The sequence below is a fragment of the Cynocephalus volans genome, chromosome X, assembly GCF_027409185.1.
Source record: "Cynocephalus volans isolate mCynVol1 chromosome X, mCynVol1.pri, whole genome shotgun sequence".
NCBI classification, from domain to species: domain Eukaryota; kingdom Metazoa; phylum Chordata; class Mammalia; order Dermoptera; family Cynocephalidae; genus Cynocephalus; species Cynocephalus volans.
In genome coordinates this window covers 171,549,403-171,564,583 of record NC_084478.1, presented here as the reverse complement: position 1 = coordinate 171,564,583, position 15,181 = coordinate 171,549,403, and the positions used below count along the sequence as shown (strand labels likewise).

At 43.3% G+C, this 15,181-nt stretch overlaps 1 protein-coding gene across 1 annotated transcript; it reads right to left on the bottom strand.

The window, feature by feature from the left end:
- Window positions 1–254: 254 nt before the first annotated feature.
- LOC134368590 (phosphatidylinositol-binding clathrin assembly protein-like) lies at window positions 255–14,796 on the bottom strand. Its single transcript, XM_063085017.1, has 10 exons — window positions 14,604–14,796; window positions 13,131–13,273; window positions 10,984–11,059; window positions 9,803–9,905; window positions 9,550–9,643; window positions 9,315–9,426; window positions 8,307–8,413; window positions 7,409–7,450; window positions 1,973–2,049; window positions 255–552 (listed from the first exon to the last, which is right to left on the bottom strand). Exons 1-10 carry the CDS (start codon window positions 14,794–14,796, stop codon window positions 255–257), a joined length of 1,245 nt encoding a protein of 414 aa, XP_062941087.1.
- Window positions 14,797–15,181: the final 385 nt, after the last annotated feature.

The window sequence follows — 15,181 nt, the reverse complement described above, 5'->3', positions numbered from 1 at the left end:
CGGGGTTCACGGTCGCGGTGGCGGCGGCAGACACGTGGGACGCGGCCGCGACCTCCCTGCCCTGCTTTGCCCCAGCACTAAACCCTGAAGGCAGTTGCGGATCTGTCCCCCTTTTCACCTGCCCGGGCACTCCACGGACGACAGGCGCCCTCCCAGCCGCAGCGGGACCGTGAGGCACAGGCAGGTGTCTGAGGACGAGCTCACGGCGTGACTCCCTTTCCCGATGGCGCACCCTGTTGGACATTAGAGTGGGGTCAGTGCAGCGCGACCCGAAGGTCCCGCCAGTCACAGCCGGCGCCGCGCTGTCGGGCGCTTTTCCTCCAGGGGTGCAAACTTGCCTTCCGAGTTTCCTCTGAATTCAAGCTCCAGTTTTGGCTAAATCTCCGCTCTTTTTCTTGGATCCATAATGATTCTTTCTGGCAAGAAGTTTTCTTTGGCTGAGCAGTGCCACCTCCAGCTGCTACAGGTGAGGGTCGCGCTGGGGCAATAGGCTGCTTGTTCACAGACACACACGACACGGTCAGACCCCGAGCAAGCGCGCTGAACCACACGCTTCAGGTTGCAAGCACGGGCTCCTTAACAAACCGTTTTGTGCTGGCGAGATCCGGCCCCGCTTCCTGCAACTGCTTTATCTGCACGACGTGCGGCTGCTTCCTGGCCTCGAGTGTCCAGCACTGAGTAGAGCCCGGCTGTGCCTGCGCTTCTCCCGCACGCTCCCTCTCAGCGACCGTCGTCTTGCTTTTCACACGAGCACCTGCTGTTCACACTGCAGTTGCTCTGTCCTCTTGGAAGTGAGCTTGGCAGTGATTTAAAAATGCCAGTGGTTTTAATCTAGCAGTGTGCAAACTGGGAATTTTTCTAGTACAGTCCACGTAGCGGTGCCACAGGCTGGGAAGCCAGGAGCAAGTGTGATGTGCAGCTTTAAAGGGACCACTGCGGAAGAGTTTGCCTTGTGCACTTGGCTTTGATCGGTACATGCTGTAGCCAATTGGGCAGAGGATACACTGCTGTTCAATGCTTATTGTGCAAAATGTAACCCGAAATGAATAATGTATTTTAAGTGCTAACTACATTAACAAAATGTAAGTTATTGAAAAAATAAAAAAGAGAGGGATAATTTAAATCAATGACAATCAACAAAACCTCAAAAAAGTGGAATGAATGAATAATACATAAACTTTGTAGGGATTCTAGACAATACAGAAAAGGACAAAAAAGAAGACTGACATCAACCATAATTGTCACATTCAGAAATAACTAATGTAAACATTTTGTGTTATTCAATTTGCATGTATAACGCATACATACAGTATACATGTGTGTGTATATGTGTGTACGCACACACACGCGCACGTCTTATATGTTACTATGCACACGGTTATGTGAATGAACAGTTTTCCATGCCATTAAACAATCTTCTACAACAGTTGTTCTCACTAGAAGAGCCCCTAGAGGAGTGCTGTGGACTGACGTCCCCCAAAACCGAGTCCACATCATGACAGTGAAAAGAGGGCAGGAAATCCTATTATGGTAATTCAAAGGTGGGTTCTTGAAGAAGTGATTGGACTGTAGGACCACAGCATAGTGAATGGATTAATAATAGTGGTCACAGGCATGGTTCGGAAAGCATTATCACATAACAGAGTCTCTCTCCCTCTGCTCCACCATTTTCTGCCATGTGAGACCCCGGCATTGCTATAAATTCTCCACCAGAGATCTTCACCACATGTGTTCCCTAGACTTTTGACTTAGTTTCTTTGGGAAACATACCCTCTTGTGAAGAGTCTGGAATCCCGCAAAAGACTGAAACCTCCATTCCATACCATCATTTACAATAGCTGAATAGTATTCCATCATATAGCATTCATAACCCATAGTTTTAGTTGATCTCATATTTTTAAACATTTAGAATGAGAAAATTTATTTAGAGGGAGACAAAATAAACCTATATTAAAGATAGTTATTAACTCACCTGCAAGGTGGTGAAATGTTTTTCTCTTCCAAAGAAGCTAAATGCTGTTTTAGTGCTTCAAGTAAACTCCGGGGTGGCTAAAAAAAGTTATGAAAGATTTATTTTCTGATACTTTTAGAAAAATCATACTCTCCTACATGATAAACATATTTTGAACAAAAATTAAGATACCTCTATAGCAAATGCATTAAAGCCAAAAGTAAATTTATTATTAAAAGTAACATCTTGGTATCAAGTCAAATTCTCAAACTATGCTTTGAAATAAAAATTTTAAAACAACAACCCAGTCTCTTAAAATTATCAAAGGACAACTAAAATACCTATCCCTCAAGAAGACATTAGGCTTGAAATCATTCATTATTCATGGTTCCTTCAAAAGTCACCAGGTCAGTAGGTAAAACCTAGTGGAGAAGAGGGAGAGCGGGGAGAGAAGGCAACAGAGAGATAGAGAAACAACAACAAAAAGAGGGACGGAGAATCTCACTCATATTAGCAAATTCATTATCACGCATATGAAGAGAAATCCAGGTGTCGACATGGTCTTCGGTCTCTGCTAAAATGTCACCTCTTCAAGAGGGATTTCCTTGACTACCAACAGTTTCTTTAAATTTTTTTTTTCAAAGCATTTATTTTTAGTGACATTACAGATTTCTTTGTATATTCATTGTCTGTGTCCCTGCAATAGAATATAAGCTCCATGAAGGCAGGGATTTTGTCTGTTTCATTTACTGATGAATCTTAAGTGCTTGGCACATAGTAAATGCTTAATTAATACAGTTGACCCTTAAACAACACGGGAGGTTAAGGGTGTTGACCCCACATAGTCAGTTGAAACCCTGTGTATGACTTTCACGCGTCATTACTGTGGAACCCACACATAGGAAAAGTTGGCCCACCTTATACATGGGTTCTGAATCCTGGGAATACTGCACTTTGCCCTGCATTTTGGTTAAACCCACTGTTGCAGAACCCGCATGTAAGTGGACCCTCACAGTTCAAAGCAGTGTTGTTCAAGGCTCAAATGTATTTGCTGAGTGAATGTGGGTGTATCTTTTTGTTCTCCATTTCCATTAAAACATAAGGCCCATTCCCCACCAGGGTTCTATATCCCGCCATCTCCCTCCTGATCCACTCACTCTCTATTCAAGAAAATAATTATTAATAATTTACTATACACTAGGTACTAGGGACACAGCCATTGGAGGGCTTTTAAGTGAGGGGTGAAATAATCAGATGTGTATTTTGGACGTTATCAGATCTGAATTATGTAAAACAAACGGCAGAGGGCTGAGTCCTACCAAATTTTAGATGTGTCTTCAATGCACCCCTGTCTCTCCATCCTGCCACTACACCATCGTTCTAGCTCAGACTGTCACCGTCTCTCCCCTTCCCACTCAGTGTAGTATTGTAAGTGAGAGGCCAGGTAGAGGGTATCAAGGAGGGGATGGGGACAGAGGAAGACCAGCAGATTTGGGGAAAAGATGAATCATATAAACTGCTGTGCTGGCAGTGGGAAGAAGGCTTAACAAAGAAGTACTCACAAAGGTGTGTGGGGGCAGAGCTAAGGGCCAATTCTGAGGGAATAAATAACAAAAATAAATAACAAAAGTTATCAGTATTTGAACGATGTTGTTTGGAAACATTTTTTTTTTTTTTTTTCCAGCTGATATGCTGTCAGACAATCCACCGCCAGATGTAAATCTGTGGAAACTGTGCCACGCAATCTTAGTGAACATGATTAGCAGAAAACTGCTTAGAAATACCAAAAACATAAAAAGCACCAAAGTGCTGGCTGGTTAGCTCAGCTGGTGAGAGCATGGTGCTGATAAAATGCACCAAGGTGCTTTACATGAAAAGAGGAGATGTGAGGCTGTAATACCTCCTTCGTGAGGCACAGTCACCCTCCAGCCACCAATAGCACAGAAACGCTGGGGTAACTGTAGGAAAATGCATCTGGGCATGTGTCGGGGTGGAACCGTCCAGCAGGTCCCCACGTTTATGCCCCTGGAGCTCTGAGGTGGAGTGTGGCCCAGAAATGTATGTTTGAACTACTTTCATGACAAAGGAAAATGCATCCGATTGCAGACAGAGCAGACCCTGCTATGTACATTTGCAGGAGTCACGTCCAGCAGGAACTGCAGGGAATGGCTGAAAGGAGAGGACTCACACAGACAGACACACAGCCAGCTGCTCACGGAAGGAGGCTCGGTGACTCCCAGACGATGGCAAAGTCAAAGCAGAAAGGACTGACGGATCAAGAAGATGAGGGAGATTTCCTCTTAAGAAAGACCAGATGCAGAAGGGATCTCTAAACTGGTGAGCAGTTTAAACCTAGCAGGTTAGCTTCGATTCACGTTAAGTAACAAGTGTCAGAAGCACAAGGAGAAACTGGCCAATCCGCAGTCACAGAGCAAGACCTTCACGCTCCTCCGTGGGATCCAGCAGCAGGTTGGCTGAGAAAGCCCCTTGAAACTGTGCACGGTTTTGAGCAGACCTCTCTCGAGGAGACTGACTGAGGGGGGCAAAGTGGGGCTGCCTCAGTTCCTGCCTCCCTGCTGTCCCACGTAGCCCTGCATGTCACTCCATTCCAGGGCTTCCAGGACAGCCCGGGAAGCACGTCTTCACAGGAGCAGTTCTGCCGACTGCTGAAGGCCACGACAAATGACTTTCTGCACTGGCTGAGGGCCAGGGGCCAGCGTACTGATAAGGAAGCCCTTCCAGTACAAAGAGTTGATTTACGGAGCAGTGAATTGGGATCTGGATGGAAGTTTGCTAACAAGGCCCCTGGCTGCCTTTTGCAGACTCTCCCGCAGCCATCTAGTTTGTTTTTGATTCAGGGATCCTGAGGAGTGGAGCTGAGGTAAGGAGGAGAGAGGGTGGCCCAGTGGAAAATGTCACCCTCCAACTCAGGTTACTCCTCCTGGCAGAGGTCCCCTTGGAGCTCAGGCCACAGGTGCTGGTCAGTTCATGCTCGTCTGTGCCCAGCAATGGCTGAGGCCGTGGTTCTCGGTAAAGTTCCTCTTCCTACCTCCAGCACATCCCTCAGGGAAGCAAGCTCGATGCAGAGAAAACTCAGAGGACTACATTCTGTGGACATCTAGCCATGCTTCTGCAGTCTCTGCTTCATCTTTTTCAGGAACCCAGGGGCTGGGATTGTGTCTCATTCATTATAGCTGAGGAGGGGTCAAGCCCTATTGTTTGTGAATCGATGCTGAGTGAAACCCGCTGGTTACGGTGCCATGGGGCCATGAAACTCCGTCTTCTCCCCTACTACTAACCCAGGCATTGTCATTGTCGCTGTGTCTCCCCACCACTGCTCATCTGACTTCCCATTCGAGAAGCTGGGCGTTATTTCACCCAAAAGTGCTTTTCATTATAGACTGATCTGTGTGATTTGATGTCTGTGCACAAGTCCCTTTTGATTTATCTGTACATGAAGGAATGTTTGTACTGTGAAGCATCCAACAGAAACTGCCCCTTCTCTGCCACCAAATCGAACACTTTGTCTGCGTCTGCAATTATCCTTCCTTCCTTGCCTCCTCTCTCTTCTTATTTGAGATCATTGCTTCCATTTGTGCTCTGGATCCAATACCCTCTCATTCCCTGAGAGATCACGTTCAATCTACTGCCCCTCTCTCCTTCCACTTCTCCACCCTCTCTCTTCACAGGCTCCTTCTCGTACACATCACTGCCATGTGAACCAGGCACTGTGTGAGCACTCCTCATGTGTTATCTCAGAGAGTCCTTCGTTATCCCAGTCCCATCCAAGGCAGGTCTGTCATGCCAGGGCCTCATATATGAGATGGGGACAGCTGAGGGGATGGCTGTGAAAGTCCTGAATCTCCAGGTTCCTCAGAAACCTTGCAGCCTCCTTTGTGGGAGGTAAGGAGGCTTCTATCCAACAAGTTACACGCCCCATCAAGATTTGCCCCACCTCCCCTCCTGGACTCTAGGCCTAGAACTAGAGTTAAACCACTGCAAAGCTACGCTGGAGACATGCCTCTGAAACAGCCCCCACCCACCCTTCAAGCAGAATAGTAAATAAAATCAAGGTTGCCTCCCACAAGGATGGCAGAAATTAGTGCCAATCTTACAGACATAAATGATGCAGATGTGATAGTCCCCGTCCCCATCAAAACCAGTCAGGCCCTGGAGAATGACAAACGACAGCAAAATCAAGTAGGAACCCAATTGCAGCCACTGTGCCAGCCACTATAGTTTCTTTGGTAGAGGTGACTTAACACAGCCTCCGGTACATGCTATGTGGTTATTGGTTTGGTGAATGTGCTGCGTTCCAGTGTGAATCAGAAAGAGGTCACAGGCGAATGGAACGGACAATGGTTACATTTATAGTTCGGACCCAGGGCTAGGTGAACTCTCCCACCTGCTGTCATAATATGGTCGGAAGAAGTCTAGACCTTCTGGTCACCCCTCAGAACCTCAAATTGATCCACTCTATCCATGATGTCATTAGAACAGGATCAGATGAGCAGGAGGTGGGTAGCAGAGTGGACTTGGGAAAGATACACATTTCTTTCACAGTGGTAAAATTTGTAGGGTTCCAGTGGTCAGAGGCCTACCAGGACGTCCCATCCAAAACAGAAGATGAAGTATTTCAGTTTGCACCTCGCACCGTGAAAAAGAAAATGTGACACCTAGTAGGCATCTTTGGGTTCTGGAGACAGCATATCTCCACACCAGGAAACATTGCTTTAGCCCAAATCCCAGGTGACCTAAAAGCCTACCACTTTAATTTGGGACCCAACGTAGGCAAGGGCTCTGTAGCAGGTCGAGGATGGGCCAGAAGCCCTGCTGCTTAAGCCCCAGGGTACGTCTGGGATGGAGCACAGACAGGTCCAGAGGGGTAAGCAGGCTGCACAACCCCATCCACACCTGCTGCACTGCCACCTCTACCTCAGGTCACACCCATGGCCATGTGGGGGACCCCTGATGACCAGTTGCTGGGGGAGGAAAAAGCTTGAGTTCATTTGAATTTTACAATATTGCTATGAGATAGGCGAGAGCATGACACCTATTTCGCAGTTGCAGAAACAAGGAATAGACGAAGGAAATGAGTTGCTTGAGTTCACACACTGAAAGGTTGACAAGACAGCCCTCAAACCTAAGTTCATTATCCCAAATACCTGACTGTTTCCACTGACCGGTGCTGTCCATTTTAAAAGCATGGTCTATTCGTTATACCAAGCGTTGCCATATATATGACGTGCATGGAAAGATTTGTATTATCTTTTAATTCTATTTTTCCATAATCTTTTTGAAGTTCCCTTGTATATGTTTGTTATTGACGGGGAAATTAAAATACACACACATATAAGTATATGGCAAAGAATGGAGTCTCAGATGATGATTAATATAAATAACAAATGAACATAGAGAAAAAAGGTCCACTTAAATGCACAGGACAGATACACATACCTGAATAAGATTTGGAATGTTGCTCTGGTCAATTCCAACTTGCTGAATTCACAAAAAAAAGGGGGCGAAAAGTATATATTACAGCAGGGAATGGCACCAAAAAAATTAACTGAGAGACTATTGTGCACACAAAAGAGAAAACACCCCCCAGGGCACGATGCCTTCCTCGGGTGATGCCCATCTAGTGCAAGAAAAACATGTCAGGCTGAAGGATGCATTGGACACTTAAGCACAAACTTCTACTTGTCCTAACAGTAGACTCTGAAAGAAAAGTCTTGCCAGATACTGAGTCTTTGCTGTTTGGAGAAGAGCTAAGCTGTATTTTGGATATGGTGCAAATGTGTTCTAATTTTCCAAGTAGTCAGGAGTCAGCCACTATTCATGCTGTTGTTCTCCTGTGGATAATATGTCTTTGTTCTCTTGGTTTCCAGAAGTTTGACTGTCACTTGCCTATGTGTGGTTCTCTTTGTATTTATCCTGCTTGGGGTCTCCAGAGTGTCATCACCTTATATGTTTCTTTCTCTCTCTGATCACAGTCCTGTTCTACCTCTTGTCCACTGTCTAAAAAGACTTCCATCATATATATTTTCGTCCAGTTCTAGAGTTTCTGATGAGAGGGGAAACTTGGTACTGCCTATCCTCACGGCTACAAACAGAAGTCCTTGTAAGATTGCTTTTTAGCACAAGTGCATTGTAAACGTGCTCAAAAAAAAAAAAAAAAAAAGCGAAGGACCTAATTTTAGCTTTTAGTTTTACTATTTACAAAGTAGTTAAAACTACTACCAATTTCTGTGTCTCTGTGTAGTGATGTGGTTGGGGGAGGAGGTATAGCTACACCTGACACTAAACTAATGCAGAAAACAGCAGAAAGGCCTTGGATAGAAACGGATTTCTGTACCTCTGCAACCTCCAGGAACTGTGTCAATTTGGTGGTTTTTTCGAGGAAGTTGATGTAAATCCCCAAACTCTCCTTGTACTGGTTCTTCCTCATGTCAAAAAACTTGTCTAAAAATAGAAAAAAAAAATAGCAGGAAGCAGCCAATGTTGTAGCGATTTTCAAGTTTCACTCCATTCTACTCTATTTTAAGCTGATTCTGTATATGATTTTAACCTGTTCAAAACAATCATAGTTTTGATCCACTTATTTTCTGCTTGAACAAGCACAAATAGCACTGTTCAATCCCTGGAATCAACAGATTTTTACAGATTAAGTCCTGTATAACAAACACTAGTGCTGGGAATATGCATGGAATTTAACAGCATACACGGATAGTTTAGATTTAAATGTCTCCAACTTCTGGTCTATAGTCTTTGTGATTAACAGCAAGCTCTGAAACTCTCTGAGGAAGGTGCTGTGTTTTCTACTCTTTTATAACCCTATAAATGTACTAGGCATTTCTTCAGTTTAAGAAAAGAGCTTAAATTCCCATCAATAAAGTTGGGAAAATGCTTGCAATGAAATGAACCATTCATTAGGTCTAAATGATGACAGAAATTTCCTGAGAAGCCTACAAAATATGCTTGTATATAATCTATAACAGTAACTTATGTAATTGACTTTACCTTCTTATAAAAGTCAGAGCTGTCTTATTTGACTTTGGTGGAAATGGGCCTTAATGTGTACTGCATAAACATGGCAACCTAGTTGATTCCCTGGTAAATTTCCCAGAAATATCAGTTAACATGTGTATAAAAATGGAAAAGCCTTGTGGCTAATTCGACAAATAATTTTTAACCAAAAAAACAATGTAATATCTCATTGTTTAAAAATACACATGAGCCTGTAAGGACTCTCTATTTTAAATCTAAAGCAAATATGAGTCTGAATGTAGAGGTAAAAGATTTTCACAAATAAAGTATTTTTACCATCTTATCTTTTAAAAATATTGTTTATTCTTTATCCTACCTAGCAGATTAAGGATCCCTTCATTATAGGCTGCAAAGAGACGAAGAGCATCTCTAAAGAGAAGCATAAAAGCAGCACGTATTATACCATTAGTTAGTTCATCAGGATTTGCCTGAAAATTAAATAAGAGTCATCAATTACCACCAGAGTTAAAAAAATCCTTCTCCCATCTACAGTTAAACAATGATATTGACTGATATTAAAGGGGAAAAAAAAGGATTTCTAAAGTTCTTACATTAAAATTAAGAAGAGCATCCAGCTGGGTTTGAATAACTGGAAGCGTCTTTAGCAGCTGTTCAGTACTCATAGCTCTTATCACACCGTCTCTCCTATAAAAGATAAAAGAAATTTATAAACATCAAAAATTAAGAATTTGAAAAGCACTGTGACATCAGCATCTTAACACAGAGCTGTGTTTTTGACAAACTACAAAGCAGACCACATATGTGTCAGTATTTCTTGCTTACAAACTAAGGATAATTACTGACCCTCTCTTGCTTTTTGTAACGTCAGATGCCATCAGTCTGTATGCGAGTGACTTTTCATTCAAATACCTGCTGTACCGTCTGATGAAGGCTGACATCGTATAACCTAAAAATAAAATATTTGATTATTTCCAATTCAACCAATACAACTATTTATAATACACCAATATGCAAAGACTTATCATTCCACATTTACCCGTACGCCTCAGCAATGTCTCTGTAAGCACAAAAGGTAGAACGGCCTTTATTCATCATCTAGTCCCACCTGCCTCAAATTTTCTGTTAAAGATTATTTTTTAGTTACTGAAAGACTTCATATCACCCCATGATGTGGTGTTGATAGTGATATTCCTGAACAGAGGGAACAGTTGAACTTTCCCAGCTCCTCTCACATTTCCACAGAAACGGCTGTAAATTCTCGGCACTTTCCCATCGCCACCTCCCCTTCTCCACCCTTCCTCCAATTAGCAAATGACCCTGACCCCAACTTCATAGAGAAAATGGAGAAAGAAAGGCCATGGGAGAAACCCAATTTCTGGTTACCTTGATTCATTTACTCAGTTTATTCATTCCTTCACCATTGTTGAGTGCTCACTATGGGTGAGGCTCTGCTAGGTGCTGGAAGTTCAGCAGTGAATTAAATAGACAAAAATCCCTGCTCTCATAGCGCTTACATTCCAATGGAGATTGTCAGACAATTACGCAAAAATAACATAAAATAAAATAAAAAGGAAAACACAGAACACAGGCAATTAGTTGGTAAGAAGTGGCAAGAATAAAACTCAGGCCGAGAGGTGGCATAAAGGTGTGCTGCAGTTTTAGGCAGGCTGGACAAGGCCTCACTGAATAAAGACCTGGAGGTTTCATTAACCTTTTTTCCTCTAGCACATAGCATATTCTTAGTACGCAGTCAAAAATGCATTATACCAATGAACTTAGGGATTATTCACCTTTATAAAAAGTGCACCGCACCACACACTAGTTAGGTTGTTTGTTGATTTATTTATTTACTTATGGAACAGGTACTTTCATACACAAATAGAGACTTTTTTTGATTGCAAGTGACAGAAACCCAACCCAAGTTGGCTTAAAATAATTGAGACCAATTTTCTTAACTAGCCAGGGTTTTCAGAACTTTCCCCTCCTTGACACATGGAAACATTTCCATCAAGGACCCATCTTACCTTCTATGACGCTTATATCCAGGAAGCTGTGTAACGTGAAGAAAGAGGGTCGAGATGCAAGATGTTGGATGAAACGCTGTGAGACAAATGGGCCGAATCCTAAAATTAGTTTCTGGACACAAAGCTAGTTTATGAATGAGTTTGCCCTTATGAATGTATATTTGACAGAGTTCTGCCATGCAGGTTCTATCTATTTCAGGAGTACTGATTAAGTTAGTCACGATCACATTCTGGGCTGGCCAGTACAAGCATTCGCTGTGCTGTCAGTTACCCTCTGTTTACCTAGTCCCCAAATTAACAAGGGGTTAAACATGAAAGTTCATGTGAATACACACCTTTCCTCCAAGACTTTCTTTCTAGCCATTTCCCCCTTTTGATTTTGAATAATTGTAAGTTACAGAGAAGTACAAAGAATAATAGGATACATCTGTGTACCCCACTATCTAGAAATGAGAACTGCTCAGTTTTTGACATAACTGCTTCCAGTCTATTTTTAAAATAAAAGGAATAAAGTATTACAGAAAAAGCTCACGTACCCTTTGCCCTGTTCCCAAGGCCAATTTCCTTTTTCTCCTACTACTAGAAGTAACTGATGTCATAATTTTTAACATGCTATCTTTAAAGTCTATTTTCTTTATAGTTTCATATGTATTTGTTCCATGGACAAATATTGTGTGTATGTTTTAAAATTTACATAAATGTTATTGTACTCCAAATGTCATTCTATAACTTGCTTCCTCGATTAGCATTGGTTTTGAGATCTAGCCTTGCTGGTATACATCCCATTTAGTGTCATATAGTATTTCACTGTATAACCACACCTCATTTTACCTGTTCCCTACTGATGAAAATGTAGGTGATTTCCAGTTTTTCGTTATTATAAATATGCTGTGAGAAATAGATTTGCTGGGTCACCAGCTGGGTGATTTTGTTGAATGCGTCCCAGTGTTCTCCTCTCCACACTGATAAACTACACCAGCTAGTAATTTACACATCATCTGCAGGGTATTTCCCATTTCCTCAGTGTCTTCCCAACTCTTTATTCTGTCAGAAATCTTAAATTGTGCTAATCTGAACATGTTCTCAGACATGCTATCGGACATGAATTAGCTGTCAGACATTCTGGTTTCCTTTTCTGTGAACTGTTGGGTTCTTTCGCTCATTAGTCTGTTGTATTGCCTTTTTCTTACAATGATGTATTCTGAATATTAATCTTTGGTCTGTAATATACATGTCGCAAATACCTTCTTTCAACTTTATGGTGTCTTCCCGACTTGAATGTCATAAGCACATTCTACATTTTTTTCAGTTTCAAAATTTAGTTTTTTGCCTTTCGATATTTCCTCCATGTGGAGTTTATTTTTGTATATAAAGTAAGATAAGGATCTCATTCTATTTCTTCCGTAGGGATGCCATTTGTGCCAACAGACTTTCTTGTAATTATTTCCCCCTTACTTTCTCCTGCATGTTTTTAGTGCCACCTAGCTCATATATAAGTAGGGTTTCATTTCTGAGCTCTCTATTAAGTTCCATTTATATATACGTTCTGTTTTTCCCAATACCCTACTGTGTAATTACTATCGCTTTATAAATTTCAAAATAAAGCCAATTTCTAAACCCTAATTTTTAATGCGATTTTACTGAGACAAATTGTAAATTTAAAATAGAAAATGATAAGTAATTTAATGCTATAGAGCATTTCAGGTGTTCTATGGAACACTAAAAGTATGTGCCTATGGGGAGAGGAGGACAGGTGATGATATCACACACTCAGGTGTACAGTTTCCCTTGGCAAAGTAAAGCAGTTATGCAGTAATACATTTTAAAGTTTTTTTGGGGGGGAGGGTTTAAATCATCTAAAGGATTAAGAGAAATACCCACTCTATTATCCACTTTATTACCCAATGGCTACTTTACCAGTGGCTAAAATGGCATACCTCAAGTAATACTAATGACAAAGATGCATTCATTAATAAAAACAGAAAAAAACATTTTTAATACTGCTATTCACTTCCCCCACTTGTCACTAACAAAAGCAAAAGGTAATACGCCCTTGACAAAGCAGGAACATTTCGCACTTGCGTGCACGCAGTCTATTGTACCAGAAGGAAGGGAAGGCCTCCCGCTGGAGCGCACAGCACACTCACCTCATTTCCGTGGACCATGAGATGATGCGCAGTAACCAGAGCTTTGAACACCACCACCCAGTTACTGCTCCTCGTTTTCCTATGAAGAACATCAGCCAGATGTTGAACGCTCATATTTGTTTCATTGATGTACTGTATTAGATCTAAATTAGAGACAGTGACAAGCATTAAAATACAGACAGAAAGTTTTTGAAAAGAAAATTGGTCATTTTAACTTAAAGACAGATGCAGTCAAATCTCAGAGAAATGACAAAGGAATAATCAAAAACATTTTCTTCATTACATATATTACCATCTGTACTGATATGTGTTACCTGATATGAACACCTGTTTACCCTCTTATCCTCTACACTCGATGAGAGCAGGGACTGTGTCCATTTCAGTCACCAAGACCTAGCACAGTAGATGGCCCATAAAGGTTATGGTAAATACTTGTGAAATGAATGAATAGTACTCAAGAAGGGAAGTAACATACCCAAGGTCATACACGTAAAATTGCAGAGCTGGGATTTGTAATTAGATTTGTTTGAGTCCAGAGAGTCAGCTTCTACCAGTGTCATTACCGACTCTCTCAAGGGAAGTGTGTAACTACTGCTCATCCCTTAGGTCCCAAGAAGCCATTTCTGGAACATGACGTCATCATCCAGGGTTTGTCATAGATATTTCCCCAGAATCTAGCACACAGGCTGCCCAGAATAGTGCTTAGCAAACTTCAAAAACATATGTATAATGGAACTTAATCTGTTTAACTTAGTAAACAGTGAGCTGCTATAACACATGCACATTATGATGATGATGAGAAGGTAAAACGTCAGCAGGTAAGTACAGATTAAGTCAATGGATAGTTTTTAAGCAAAATACCAAAGTGAAGTGGTGATCAAAGTGTTAGTCAGCTGCGAAGGCTTCAGAGCAGGAGGATTCATGCGCGTTGCCAGCAGCACGTGTTGCTTATGAAATCAGGGCTCACTACAAGCTCAAGCAATGGACTGTGGGCCTGGCCTGGGAATCTTTAACAGGTCCCCTCAAGAATGAAGACCCCTCCCCTTCGCATCACACACAGGAGCCCAAAGGTGCTGCTGGGGACACTCTAAGGCCTGTGTACTCAACTCACAGGTCCTGGCTGAGCAGTGCCCGTGGGAGAACTGACTCCGCAGATGTCACGGTTTCTACACAAACGGGCCGGGGTGGCCTTGGCAAGCGAGAACCTTTGCAGAAGCGTGGGTGCTGCCCCCTTGTCTCCTACCTAAGTTCCCTGAATAATTTCTAAATATTTCGGAATTGGACATAAAAACCGCCAGTGGTTCTTTCACGTGCTTCGAGACGATTGGAAGTGAGAATCCACACGACGCCTCGCGTGCGGGTGTCGCCAGGGGGAGGCTGGCGGGAGCACGCCGGGCACCTGCGTTAGAGGGTCCCCCAGCCCTGGACGGCAGGAGCCGCGCGAGCTGCCCAGCCCGGACGCTACTCACAGGCCAAGTGTTTCGGCTTGGGCTCCCTGGGCTCTTTGGGGGTCGCCTGGAGGGCAGCCTTGGATGCAGAAGACCCCATGAGTGTGGCGCGGGCTGCCCTCCTCTACCACGTAAGCGTGACTGGCACCCCTAGATGAGGACGCCGAGGTGAAGGCCTGGTCCTGCAGGTGGCGCTCACCACACGACGGTTCCTTCATGCAGCCTGACGTAGACCCCTGGCATTATGAGGTGGGACCAGAACTCACGAGGCGCCAGGATTCTGCCGGAATGATGGGAAAGGTGGCGCAGGGGCAAAGGAGGGTGGTGCCAGGCACACGCTCAGATTCGGAGGGCAAGGTTCGGGCTGGGGACGGGGCACCTCCAGAGGAGGCGATTTCCATAATCCACGGCCAGTGGCACGCACCAGACATATTGAAGAACGTTCTGTGCTCTTTAGCACCCCCAGTGGAAGGTCAGTCAGCTACCAGGGTTATAGAGCCCCTCTCTGCTGCGCATGCCCGAGCACTGGATTTGCATAAACCAGCCGCTTGTGGTCTCGTTTTCCCGGTGTTCGTGCTGAAAATAGGTCTAGGTCTACCTAGC

Coding starts and splice junctions, on each gene's coding strand:
- LOC134368590 (XM_063085017.1), bottom strand. CDS start 14,796: ATGAAGGAACCGTCGTGTGGTGAGCGCCACCTGCAGGACCAGGCCTTC. Junction 9,427..9,549: donor ATGCTCTTCTTAATTTTAAT/GTAAGAACTTTA, acceptor TTTAATTTTCAG/GCAAATCCTGATGAACTAAC. Junction 8,414..9,314: donor AGGGATCCTTAATCTGCTAG/GTAGGATAAAGA, acceptor TTCTATTTTTAG/ACAAGTTTTTTGACATGAGG.